Source organism: Falco biarmicus, chromosome Z (genome assembly GCF_023638135.1).
Source record: "Falco biarmicus isolate bFalBia1 chromosome Z, bFalBia1.pri, whole genome shotgun sequence".
Lineage (NCBI taxonomy): Eukaryota > Metazoa > Chordata > Aves > Falconiformes > Falconidae > Falco > Falco biarmicus.
This window is the reverse complement of record NC_079311.1, coordinates 61,797,146-61,811,630: the sequence shown is the minus strand read 5'-3', so window position 1 is coordinate 61,811,630 and position 14,485 is coordinate 61,797,146. Positions and strand designations below refer to the sequence as shown.

General features: G+C 38.1%; 1 protein-coding gene across 1 annotated transcript in view; it reads left to right on the top strand.

The window, feature by feature from the left end:
• Positions 1 to 14,485, top strand: part of MAST4 (microtubule associated serine/threonine kinase family member 4) — a 274,380-nt gene that overhangs the window by 211,140 nt on the left and 48,755 nt on the right. The window contains 5 exon segments of the mRNA XM_056325127.1: positions 1,822 to 1,891; positions 5,735 to 5,813; positions 10,387 to 10,544; positions 12,534 to 12,609; positions 13,999 to 14,208. Coding sequence (XP_056181102.1) covers positions 1,822 to 1,891; positions 5,735 to 5,813; positions 10,387 to 10,544; positions 12,534 to 12,609; positions 13,999 to 14,208 — 593 coding nt within the window.

Here is a 14,485-nt window from a genome sequence, read left to right as displayed (position 1 = left end):
GCTTTTCTGCCAGAGTTTGAGGTAGCTTCTTTGTCTTTTTTTCCTCTTACTTAAGTCCATGACACGCTCCAAATTACGGCTAGTTTATTCTAGAGCAGTAGCTAAAGTTTGTGACTACGCTTTGTCTGCACAGTGCTGAAATACATACTTAGCTTATCTTTATTAAATAAGCTCTGATAGAAGCAAAAAGAAATCTAGTTAGTTGTTAAATTATAACAAACCATTGTTCTCAGTAATTTGTTGTTTGCAGTTCATGCAGGACAAGAATAAACTGTTGGTCCCCAAATAAAGATTGAAATCTGTGCCACACATGTGGCTTCAGATTCCCTCTGCTTCCCCCCCTCTTCAGGGAACAAAAGTCCTTAAAAGTCCTTGCTACTTTGAAATTATTGAGGCCCTCAGAAATGTCTGAAGGGTAATGAAGCAACTTGGGTCTTGAGGGGAAGGAGGGAATGTTGGAAGGACATAATTCAGCTGTGATAGATAAACAGGAAAAAAAAATAAAAATTAGAGGTACTGGCCAGCAAGAGTGGAATCCTTGTCTCTTGGGGCCATGGGAAGAGCAGCTGTGGAGATGTGATTTAAGCACAGCTCAAAAACCATCTTGCTTCAGCTTCTAGCCAAAAAAGGGGGGTGGAGGTGTGTGTTCTCCGCATTTTCTGTCTAATGGCTCCATGATTACGCTTCTGGTATAGAATTAATGGGTTTTGTTAAGGACATCACTGTGATGAATGCAAAGTTTATTCAAAAATTTGAGTAGAAATCAAGGCCACTTGAAATCCTTTTAAAGACTATTGTATTGGCTTTTTCACATATAGGTAGTAATTTTCTCATCAAAAAATAAATGTTTATTCTAACTGGGTACACAGGAGCTTGGTTTTTTAAGTCTGACACATAATGTTGCAGTCTCATTTATGTCCAAAAATAAAATGTTACAACAAATATGTTACCTTTATTCAAAGTATTGTTCTTGCAATCTGTTCCCTATTTAAGGAAAGATCAACTTTTAGATGTATGCCAGTGCTACTTCAAATTGAATCGTTTTAGCTTTTGGTGTGGTTTGGGGATTTTTGCTTGTTTGTTTTTTTTCAGAGGTCACCTGTTTCTTCTTCAGATACTGTGTCTCCTATAGTTTTTGGTGCTATGGGGCAGAGGTGGCAGCACCTGCTGAGAGCTGCTGCTGCCTTTCTGCACTCATGCTGGTCAGCAGGAGGTTGGGGAGCTTTAATATGAAAAAGTGACAGACCCTAAAGTTACAGCCTGTTCAAAATGCGCAGTTGCTGCTTCTCATTGCAGAGGGTGGTTGCCTTTCCATGCCTTGGTCTAACACAACTATGTGAAAAAGTTTTCATTCAATGTGGTTGGTTGGCTCATTTGTTCTAGAGTTAGAGTAACAAAAAATCACAATAAAGCTCCAGTGGAAATGCTGTAGAAACTTTGTGTAAGAGCTAAATAATTATATTTCTAGCTTTCAAATGTTTTGTGTGATTTTTTAAGAAAAATCTTTCTGACATTAAAAATGTTTCTTTCAAACTAATATACTGGGGTTTTTTTTAAACTTTAAATCTCAAAGGGCTGAATAGAGGGTTTTTTTCTGAGTTATAAAGTCCAATAACTAAACGAAATATAAATTAAATGTGAGTTGAAATAAGCTTCTATTTCAGAGTTTATTTTCTCAGACTGAGAGGGAAGAAATTCTGGAGTTAGTTTCTAACCTGCCTCGGAATGCTTGGATTAGTATATCTGAATGTTATTTAGTGGTTTCTTTGGGGTTTTTTTCCCCACCTCTAATAATAATTTTTCTATGTATCCCCCAAACAGGAAACAGTCCTCAAGATAGCCCTAGGAATTTCTCTCCCAGTGCCTCAGCTCACTTTTCTTTTGCAAGAAGGTAAGAGATTGTTCGTAGCATGCAGCATGCATTTTGCATGGAGGAAATGTTTTTGGACCCATATATTAATAAGGTGATTGCAAATACATCTGTCAAGTCTGTCACTTAGAATGACAAGTTTTATCTTAGTTATGTAAACTCTCCTAAACCTCAGTTGCAACAAAGGTGAACTGGATGATTGACACAATGCATTCATAAATTTTTAAATTCAAAAAAATTATTAAAAATATTTTTTAATGACTTAATTGTAGTGGATCCAATTCAGACACTATCTTCTTATCTATTGAGATATGGGGAAACTTTAAGCTACGTCTAGGGTTCTCTGTATTTTTTTTCTTAACGATGGAAGAAGTGCGTTGCTTAGAAGAGCACTATTAGAGAGGTCTTGAGTTCAGGGCCTGATTTTACTGGCAACTGCAATACCATTGCAATAGCTTTAATACCTGACCTTGTCATGTTGTACGACCTGTACCACTGAAACAGCCAGCTCTGTCATAGGAGTGTTGTGTTAGTTAATGCTAGTAGAATTTTTGAAGATCTAAAGTGAATTTGAAGTGATTTATGAAGTAAATTATTATTAAATGAACCATAGCCAAAGTTGATAGCATGTCATGGAGGCTGCCTGTTTGTGCCAGCGTGCACTTAACACCTTGTCAGCCTACCTCGTATAATATGTTCATTAACTCTAAGCCTGGGAGGGTAGGCAGAGTTTGTATGTTGACCCAAGAGTATCTACACAAAAAGTGAAATTGAAATGCTGTGGCTTTCTTTGTCATCAAGTAGTGCCAGGCATGTAACTCTTGTACTTGCCACTGTAGTTTTACTTCCTTTATTTTGGCAGTTCAATAAAGTAGCACACACGAGCTCTCAGAAGTAAGTGCAAAGAAATGGCTTAACTCTTATTAAAAGCTGCGAAGGGGAGAAGACTTCACTTGTGTATTTCTTATATCTGAATCTTAATTCATCTGTGACAGTAGATCTTGACAGTCTAATAGCATATGCTCTCGCTTTTTTAACCAACATCTTAAGAAATTTCAGTATTTCTTTTGAATCTACTTCCTCTTGATAGCATCTTTAAAAAAAGGAAAGCTATCTCTTCATAGATTACGTTTGTTTGTGAGCATATTTGTAGAAAGATTCATTAAATCCAGAAATAGCTTGTAATGGAAAAAGCAGCTGTGAAAGACCAAGCATTGCTTAGAAATACAGCGGACAGGAAGTAGTTTTATTTTCCCACCCATAATCAACAGAAAGTTTAAATCATTATGTTTTTGCAAACCTTAAAATTCAGGAGGAAAAAATGAATTTGTTTACCAGTGCTTCCTTTCAATTGTGGCCATTTTTAGAGCCCTGTAATGGACTTGTAAATAAATTCTTTAATTAAAAGAACGCTAGAACAAGAAGTTTCTGTGATTTCAAAATACTTTACCACTTCCGTGGGATTCAGGAAACTTTTAGAGAGTTTTCTATGGAAACTGATTTTGGTTTATGTTTGTAGTGAAAAAGAGTGGTGATGTAAAATTTTCTTGTGCATTTGGTATGTGTGTTGTGGTTGTCTTCATATAATCTGTGATAGGATGCATTTTGGTAGTAAAATCGCCTGTGGTTAATGAGAGCCATTCTCAGACTTCTGAACTTCATGTGTTTTCTGTTGTTTTGTAAATTTAATGGCCATACAAAGGAAGGGAAGGACAAGGCAGGAAGGTTGAAGGAGTAGAGGTGAGGTGGTATAGGTGTACATGTATTCATTTTCCACCCACTGCCCCCAAGTCAGTGGGGATACCAAAAAGCTTGGGAGACGTGAGGAAGGGAGGGAAGGGCAAAGGAAATGGTTTGGAAGCCTCCCGTGGGAAAGGAGGGCTTCCCAGCATAGCTGGTTCTCATCAGCTGGTAGCCACACCATGCAGCAGCAGGAGGAAGGTGGCCCTCTGCCGTACTGCCAAGCCAGCGTGCCAGGCTGGAGACAGCCTTCCCCAGGCCCCTTGGCAACAAGTAGGAGAGTCACCTTCCTCTGCCTGCATCTGGTGGGATGATTGGTGCCTGTGCCTCTGGTAGCCACTGCTTGGGCCTCTTCTGCTGGTACATACAAGTCCAGGATCTGGAAGCCCATAGGTAGGTGACAGATCCTGCTTTCCAGAGCTGCTGGGAAGCGGGTAGGACCACATGGTAGGCAGGGACAAGTGGTGTATGAGAGCCCATGGGGAAAAGCTGCAGCAGCTTGCTACCTTTTTTTTTTTTTTTCCTTCTTCCCTTATGAATGCCTCCTGTTCTCCCACCTTTTCTTCCCAGGTAACTTCCCATGGTTCCCATCCCCATACTTGATGGCCCTTCTGCATGACAATTGCTGTGTGATGTAAGAACCCTGCTCAATATGAGTTATGCAGTAGAGAAGTATTTTGTGTCTTAACAGCTGCAGAATATACAGGTTTTGCCCATATTTAAATACCTTCCAAGTTCTTGTTCTTTCAGCTGTGAACATACTTGGCTTGCACAGCTGAACCAAAATAAAAACTCCTTTTGGAATTGTTCATTCATCTGGAGGTAGCTCATGCATACCTAGGGGAAGGGAGGAGAATTAATGAAATAAAAAAACAAAGTGTGAAGAAGGAGGAAGTTTTTTGTAGAGATCGGTCTGATACAGTCAGCAGTCCCTCTAGCCCACGTTTTCTTTATACTTTAATGCTAATTAGGTACTGCAGTTTCTTTTCTATCACTGTATGTATTCAAGGTCCCAAAGACCTGGGTTTTAGCTTGTGGATGGGTAAATGGGTGTGGAAAATAAGGTGTTGGAATGGAGAGAAGCAAGGGGGTTTTTTTAGACAGTTAGTTTGAAAGGAAGAGAAGCTGCATCAAGAGGTTTAAGGTTGCTAATTTGGCATTTCAGTTGTCCTTTGTGTCTTTTGTGGACTTGAGAAATAGTCTTTGTAAACTGGCTGTAAAACAGAGCTTCAACTCTCCTTTTCCCTTTCCCCTGCTTTCATACTGTTTGTTAATAAAAACCTGTTCTGTTTTGTAATTTATTTATTTATTTTGGGGTTTTTAACATATTTGATACAATTGTATTCCAGTCATGGGCACCGAAATGACAGGTAAATGTTACCCCCTCAAAAATCCAAACACGGCTCCCATAGTTGTTTTTTGGTTTGTCACTTTGTACGTTCCAGTTCCATGTTGTCTGTGTGTAGCTTACCTCAAGCCATGAAGAGCAGAGATTGGTTTTGGTTATGATTTTTTTTATTATTCTGAATGAGCATGATTTTTGCTGCAAATTTTTTTTCCTCCTATTTACATATCTAACATTTAACAAGTTTGTTTTTACCTAATCATTCTTGCTGTTATTTTACATTGGCTAGTTTGCTGGTATCTTCTACTGATGTCACTTAAAGTGCTCCTACCCTTGTGTTTCAAGCAGACTGTTGTGGTTATTCTGTGGTTCAGAGCATTGTGGTTTGCATTTGTTTGCAAGTTTTTGATTTTGCTTCTCATGAATTTTCATCTGATGGGCCTGAGAGTTGTGAAGAGTCCCTGTGGTCTGTTTATAGTGTGTTAGTATTCTAGTGTGTATTAGTGAGACACCAGTTCTGTGGAGCTGTTCATTCACTTTCTGGTTGTTTCATTTCATAGATTCTTAACTAGAAAAGCACACTAGAAAAAAATATCTGTAAGCCTAAGTCGTCCTCAGTGAATGCTGTTTATTGTGGTCCCCTGTGAAAGTTTACTCTTTACTAAAAACTCTGTTTGTATCATGCTTTTGGAATGCAGTTTTATGCAGTAATACTTTCACAAATGTTTCTGTATTAGGATACTGCAGTGTTCGTTTGACTAACCTTGGTTTCACAACAGGACTGATGGTCGCCGCTGGTCTTTGGCTTCTCTCCCTTCTTCTGGCTATGGTACAAATACACCCAGCTCAACTGTTTCTGTAAGTATCCACTTTGCTGTGCTGCCCTATCTTCTCAAATTTAGCCTTCTTCTCTCAGGAGAAGGCAATGAATGTTGCTTTTGTTACTGTTGATAACTTTTGAAATAATATGGGATATTAATCAGCTTTACCTCAGGGAAATAGAAGAAAACTAGGCAATATGCGCTTCGCTTATAGGTATTTCCTGGCAGTAAGTAGTATTTAACTGCCATCTTTTGATCTGTGGGGCAGTAGAAGGGGATACATACTGCCTTATTGTAACTATATGGTAGTTAGGTATAGAGTCTTAGGTGCTGCCTTGATAGTTAAAGAGAAGGCACTCCATGACATAATTCATCCATCCTAGGTTAGACAGCTGTCTTAAGGTGGGATGAATCACGTATTTGTCTGGTCTTTTTTCTTTAGCAGTAGTGAGGTGTTAGTGCATGATAATAGGTCAGATATTTAGTGCTTTAGATGGCCATAATTAGAATAGAAGAATCCTTTGGGATACGTAATAGGATAAATATAAGTTGTTTGGTAGTTTTTGCCTGTTAGAGCAATCCTTCTGATGTGATCTTATATCAGTCCCCCTGCCATGAATGTACCATCTGACTCGTGATGTGAATCATGGCAGTGCTTTGGGTTCTGCTTCAATTCTTGGGAGCTAAACAGTGGGAGAAGTGTGAATCTGTACTTTTGCACTTCTTGCACACCTCTGTACTGGAGAAGAAGTACTTGGTCGTGTTACAGCCTGGAACTAAGCTGTCTGTTGTGATAGTCACATCTGAGAGACTGAGGAGAGAGATGGAACTGTGGAGGAAGTCTGCTTTGGAAATAGCAAATAGTTGGCATTTTGACAGTTGCATTACATGTTCTGCAGTAAAGGGCTTGGTCCTTGTAGATCCAACTATGGTGCTTCAAAAATTGTTCTTTCTTTTTAGCCTTGTTTTTTACCTTTTATCAATGATACATATTACTGGACACCTGATATTTTGATGTTTAAAAAATGTTTCTTTTACAATTTAAGTAAGCTTTCTCTTCCCCTTGGTGTGTTCTGTTTCTTTTGTGAAGTAATTAAGTTCCTGATGGAACTGATGACACACTTATGAAACATGACCGTTTTATGTTAGGATCAATTCTTATTTTATTTTTGCCCAAAAGGCTTCTGGAAGGTCAAGTCAATTTTTTCTGACTTTGAACCACATTGAGGGATTTCATGTATCTTAAGAACTGTTCTTCAGCAGCACTGATTTTCAACCTCTGCTTTCCTTCCTGTGCAGATCTTACTTTTGCCAAGCAAACTGCTTGGTTTCACATTAATTGCCTACCAATTTCCATAGCGCATGTTGGTATACCTCTCATTGGAACTAAATCAAATATGCTGTGCTCTTCACTTAAGATGTATTGATGTAAAGAGGTTACGGTAGATAATAAGTAATTGCTATAGCAACCCTGTAATTGTTATAAGAAACAGGCTTGTGCTAGAAAGGAAATGAAAAGCTGTGTCAAAAACATCAAAATACAGTTTTAATTTTCAGTCCACAATTTTTCTTTGACATTTTAAATTTTAAAATGGTAATTCTAGTTCATATACTTCTTTCCTGCTTAAGTTTTCTAACTACTGTATGCATCCTGAAATGTGGAGCAGTTTTACATAATTTGTGCATTTCTTGGGGGCGGGGAACAGCAAAAAACCCTGCTGTCATTTATGGACTTGGATATCTTCTGTAATAGACTGTTGAATTCTCCCTTGATATTTTATTTTTTGATTAGACGACATCTTATAAATACTGAAATAGATGTCTTCCACAGCATTGAACAAATGGTTTCTGATTTGTGGAAAGAAACCTGGTTTTCCAATAAGTAAGTCTGAATTTTGTTGAAGATATCAGCAGTACAGAATTCATGCCATACACTTCTTACGGTTAGTTTTCATCACACACACACCACCACCCACCCAAGAATCCTTTACTGCTGCTGAGCCCTGCAAAATCACTGGGACAACCTCTGAATTTCAAATCTAGCCACTGTTTCTTAGCTTCTAAGTGGAGGTGCTTTTCACTTTCTTTTTTTTACCCATTGGATGATATACCTGAGTCTGAAAATAAAAGCTGGAAGTGTGCCTATCTAATTAGTTTCAGGTACTTTTTCAGAATCTGAAACGGGTAGCACTGTGCAACTTCCTCCTCCACATTCTTACAAATTCTTAGAGGCAGTGAGAGACCAATTCACGCATAATAGTCTTAAATGTACCTCTAGAACACTCCCCTTTTCGTGCTGGATAGTAAGGTTCACATTAATCCAGAGATGTATCAACTAGAGACCAGAAACATGTTATGCAATACAGTAGAGCACAGCTTTGATCTTTACAAGCAACTGAAAGTTGGAGCAGGAACAGAAGGGTCTGTGATAATCATGATTATGCTCAGGTGAGTGTAGTTTGCCATTTCTTATTAGCCTGGTTTTTCTTTTTTATTCTTTTTTTTTGTACTGAAAGTGCAGAGATCGATGGAATTAGCAATTTTGTGGAAGCTCATGCATTTGGAAGTGGCATGCATACCACATATATCAGTTCTCACAACAAAGTTGAAATTAAATGAAATTATCTCCTACTAAGATCAATTGATAGAGAAGAAACTCTTGTTGTATAATATTCTAGCAAAGCTGGATCAGATCTTGCCAGTTATGAGGTGCAGTTGAGGTGATTGTGTGTCTTCTAGGAGAGCAAACCTATAAAAATGATAAACTGAGCAAATACTCAGTTGGATAGTTTTGCCAGTAGATTATATTCTTGGAAGCTTATTTGGGTGGGGAAATAGGGTAAGGAGATGAGGAAAGAGACTTTGGGGTTAGGTTGGCTGGTAGTGGCTGCATATTTGCCATTCTGTGTCAGAAGAACAGTTTGTGTTGCCATGATGCACTGTGGTTGTGCATATAAAAAATTTGTTAAAGCTGATGTGACTTCTGGAGCAGCTATTCTAGAATACTAGGAGAGCTAATTTTTTTTAAGGTTTTTGCTGTGATAATTTGGATTTGTACAGAGATCAGAATTCAGACCTCCAAGAAAACGCACTCTGTGCCTGTGATGGTCCAAATACAACTGAGAATTCTCACTTTAATCCCATTGGATCTATACTCTGTGACATCTTATGTGAGGAAGAGTGTGGTACACGTTATTTTCCTCCTCATCTTCCCAGCCTATCCCAAAGACGAGGAATTAGAGTTGATTTTATAGACAGCCATGCTTGATCACTTGTATTGGGACATTTCCCTGCACTAGAGTATCTTTTATCTTACGGAGCATAGCTGTAGGAAATATGCCACGAGGTTGACTGCAACTAGCTGCCATAGTGTGAGATAAGAAAGAACGTAACCAATTCTGTATGCTGAATTATACATTGTAATGTGCTATGGCTGAATTTCATAAATTAGTTACTGTGACTCAACAAGTTACTACCGATCATGTGAATTGTGGTAAATTCTTGGTGTGCATGCTTCTTAGCCTGCAGCAAAGTAAGGCAATGCAGTTTTGCTGGCTAACTTCTGATGTGATGTACCCTTTCCACATAGACCAGTCCTGTGCAAGTTAATGTTTCCCAGCGGTGGGTTTTCTTCTTTTTTTGCTTTAGAGAGATGACTTCATTAGATCTACTGTGATCAGTGATCTTTTGTTGAGGAAATTAGGGTATATTCAGCCTTTACCACGCAACTTGCTAGGAAATTACGAAGATTGTATAGTATCTGTGCTTACCAGCCTGAATACTACCTGCAGATCCTAGCAGTGTAGGGCAATGTTTGTTCTGTACAAAAATGTATTGATTTCCAAACATTTTGTGTGGCTCAGGCAGCTAGAGGCACTGCATAAAAGACAGTAAAATATGATAGTGTGATCATCTGCACTCTTTATGTAGTGTGGTTTTTTACATGCAATTTTGCAAGGCTAGTTACTGTAGTAGCACTTCCAGTTTCATACCTGTCTGTATCTCCCAGTTTTATACTATATGAGTGGTTTGAGTGTAATCTTTTTCACTTTTGTCAACCACAGTACCTATCTGGATAAATGTATACTTCCACTTAATTTTGAATGTACAGAATTTTATAAGAAAATAGCATATGAATTTTTTTCAGAAATAATTCAGATTATATTTTATTTTTACAAAGCATCAAAAATGTCTTAAAAATGGACAATTAAGTACCTTCATTATGTAGATTTACAGTTTGTGTCGTGGCAATGAGTTACATCTGGTTATTGTAGTTACACTCTCCTCAGTTTCAGCAGACCCTGTTTTAACTATTCTTGCATATTGATGTGTGTTACTGACAATAGATGTAATCTTTGTCTTAGAAGAAATTTGAACTTTCAAAATGCAGCAGCTCTTTCTTCCGGGACTGAAGTAGGGGGGTTTTATACTTTATGTTTAGCTCATTGAGTTGAGACTTAATTATTTATTTTCTTCTTTCAGTTGCTAGTCAGGCATGGGAAACAGCAACTACAATTTTTAAATTAAATGGCTTTATTCATGAGCACTGAATATAGTTTTGAAAATGTTTCTTTGCTGATAGAAGCTTGTGTTCTGTTCTGGTCTTGTAGTCATCTTGCTCATCCCAAGAGAAGCTACACCAGTTACCGTACCAGCCAACACCTGATGAACTACATTTTTTGTCCAAACATTTCTGTACCACTGAAAGCATTGCCAGTGATAACAGGTGCAGGACGACTGCAATGCGCCCTCGGTCCCGAAGTCTCAGGTGAGTTTGTCTGTCTTGAGATGGGTGTTGGATCTAAATTCACATATTCCAGAGCATCGTGGTTTTGTACATTGGAGGCATTCACTGAAGCATAATAGAATATGTGTGTCTGAGGATGAATTACAAATAGTCCTTTTAAACTCTTGCTCCTGATTTTGATGATGGCTTACTGCAGTAGCTAATATTATAAGCTAGGCCTTAGCGAAGGCAGCTAACCCGCATGAACTGTGTTGATGAGCTAGTCGTTATTGATCTGACTGTAGCTCAGGTTCTCTTCCAGAGTTCAGACTTTTCATGGAATAAAGTCTTTGTTTGCAAAACTAATTCAAAATATATTTATATTTTTTATAAATATCCTATTCCTATATCCTAGGACTATCTGGAAAGACATATGACAAAGAACAAATAGGCAGGCAGGGGATTATGCAGTCATCTATTTTCTTTAACCAAGATTAACTTAATTTTTTTTGCTTCCTAAAGACTAGGCCTCTGCATTTCATTTGTAGTGGCTGTTTGTGTAAGAAGTGATTTATTCAAGATCAGTTCTAAGCTGTCAGAACAGCTCAGGTTTGGAAAATGCAGATGAATTTTATAGGTTTCAGGAACCAGAAAGGGAAAAAAAAGGAAGTATTATATACTAATTGTTGAATTGAACCTTTCAAAAGTGTAAAAATCATTTCACAGGCATACAAATCTTAAGGACTGAGTTTTTAGTGCAGTATATTTTTAACTTTGCTTTTTGATTATTAGTATCTGTGTGGACTATTGTGACAAATGTAATTGCTATCTGTATGAAACTGCACAGAATTACTTTGGAAAAACTGCTGATTCATTTTCATTTTTTCAACTTCCATTATCCTTTTAAACTTAAAAAATGAAAATGTTCCATTTGAACTCGTAGAATGTGTACAAATGTTCCAGGGAAAAAAAAACAAGAGCCAAGCATTTTCGGAAAGGGGATTATGCTGCAGAGGTGTGTTGTGATGAAAATTATGTACCTACCCTGTCCTCAGTGGATTTGCCTGTGAATTGTCCATAGTAGTTAAAGGAGCCACTACTGTGATTTCTTGGAGCAGATTTTAGTGTTCATTTTTGCCCTTTCAGAAGGCAAAAAGCCAGTTCTGCTCATGCAAGAACCGCCTATGTACATGCTATGATGAGGACACTCCTAGAAACATGGCATCTCCTTTGTTGTGTCTTTTTCTTACTCCACATCGGTTAGACCAGACTGAATGGGCCAGTGTTACCAATACAGGAAAATCAGATGGAGATTTTTCAGAGGAACTTGTAACAGACAATGAGGCTCATGATAGCAAAAAGCAGTTTTGTACGTTATGGAGGCCGTGGGTACCATTTTATGGACTGTTTCTGCAAATGTCGTGGTTTTCTTACAGGCACAGTGCCCCAGCATTGGTGCAACTCATGTAGTGTATGGCAGTATTTGTGGCAAGTTGCTGTCTTTACCTGCTGGTCAGATTGAAAATAAATCGTTTTGATATTTTTTTTAATGATCTGTTTTAAGAAAAAAAACAAACAAAAAAAAACAACTAGCAAAAAACCCAAAACCATCAAAACACACTCTTCTTCTCAACTTTCTCACTTGCACCTAATGGAGTTCCGTGGTCAGGCCTTGCTATTTTGGTTGTATGTAACCTAGAAAGGGGCAGGTATAGCCATAATTAATAGCTAAATATACCTCTGTTGCCCTTCTAAGGAAAAAGTGATGCTCACAAGTGTTGCAAAACTGCTTGTATCCTGAAGTGCAGTTACAAACTAAGAAGATAATATAGCTGTTAGATGTAGGCACATTAAATAATCCTTAGGGCCTGGTCAGAAATAGCAGAAAGGAACCAAGTGTGCCACTGATGAGACAATGCATCTTTCCATTGAAGCCTATGTTGACTTTTTATTGCAAATAAACTATACAAAAATATATAATTGTAGTTCATGCTGAGACAAGTTTAAAGGGATAATTTGCTTTGCTTGCAGCCCTGGTCGTTCTCCTGCCTGCTGTGACAATGAAATAATTATGATGAACCATGTCTACAAAGAAAGGTTCCCAAAGGTAATGAATTATATTTAAGATACTCAGTATCTAAATTGATAGGCTACATAGGTTTTAAGTAAGTGGTGTTTTTGTTATGGGAACTAATGATGCAACCCTGTAATGGCTTTCATAAAGCATTACAGAGCTCTTATTACAAAGATAAAATCACAATAAAGAAAATTTCTGCTGAGAACTGGACATTGATTTGGCAAAGCTGCTGAACTGGTTTTGAAATGAATCATGCTGGTAATCTATTCTGTTGATTGGAAACTGATGGTACATTCAGTTTCAGTAGGTGGGGTGTACTTGGGGTAAATGTATACTGCACTAGTAAACCAGAAATAGTTTCTGTTACTAAGTCTCATGCAGCCTCTGCTGATATACTTGAAAATTCCTTTCTTAAGTGGCATTTATTCCATTTCCCAAACACTTGTTATATACTTACTTTAATTGTGAAGGTCATTACACCGTTTGGGGGGTTTGACTGTGAGATACCAAATGAGGACACGTTGCTGTCATGTCCAGAGGCCTAAGACATGAATGAGTTCCTAGGTGCAGGTGTGTCGCTCAGAGTACTGTGCTCTTGGTTGCACCTAGGATTTTGATGACACCTGGAAAATAAAATAAGGTAAAGCTGACACCGTTGCAGAATAAATGCATAAAAATTAGAAGAAATGTCTTAGAAATATGGAGAGAGAATTTTTAGGATTTGCAGAGTCATTGAGCAGCAATCTGAAGTGTGGAATGACCCACTCATTTCAGTGTTTGAAGTAGGAACTAAGAAATGTGGGCTTACTTTTTAATAATAAAAATATATAAGCATTTGCAGTTTTGTGAGAACCAGATCATTGGTTCTGTAAAACACATGCATCTGGCAACCTGCAGACATATCTGGCAGGAGCTGTGAGCCTGTGGTGCTTTTAATCAGTCAATGTTCATTCATGCCCTGCCCAGAGAAACATAACCTGTATGAAAGAAAGGAGGATATTCTGTCTGTAGTGTCTGCAATTTCAGGAAAATGAAGTAGACCCCCATGAGTTGTCTTTTTTTTTTTATTTTTATTGTTATTTAGACATGGACTTAAGTTGTACAGTGATGGGTGTTCCTTCAGTTCTGTTCAGTGTTCGTCACAAGATTAGAGCACAGATAATCACCGGGGCAGACAAGGGGGAGGATATGTGTAGTAGAACAGTAAGGTTGATGCTTTTCTTGACTGGTAATGTGGGGAGATGTCATCTGTCACTTTGTCTTTCTGTTTGCTTGCTTTTTTGCTTCCCTTATTTCACAGATTCCAGCTAAGTAACCTCTTAGGCAGTACACAAATGTTGCAAAACTGGAAAGAAGCTTTGAGGCTGTTAAGTTTCATGTAAAGCTGAGTGAATGTTTTGTGTATCTATTTGTCTATAGGCCACAGCTCAGATGGAAGAGAGGCTTCAGGAGATTATAACAAATTATTCTCCAGAGAATGTCCTTCCACTGGCAGATGGAGTGCTCAATTTTACCCATCATCAGATCACAGAACTGGCTCGAGATTGTCTGGATAAATCCCACCAGGGCCTCATCACATCACGATACTTCTTTGAATTACAGCAGAAATTAGACAAATTGCTACAGGAGGTATGAGCCATGAGACTACTGTTACGTTCGCTTGAAAATTTGTTTAAATCTGTTTGCTCTGTAAGTTGTTGACTTGAAATAATCGTGACTGTTTGTTCACTTGTCAGTGTTGTTCATAGCAGTTTTAGTCTACATAAGGACCACTACAAAGGCTATAAGGGATCCTAGTATAGTTGCCTGGAATAGATGGGTTGTAAAGATTCCAGAAACAGCATTTTGTCTTTCAGTGCAAGTTATAAATCGCTTACAGAATGGTGTGCATAAGCCTAAATGACGA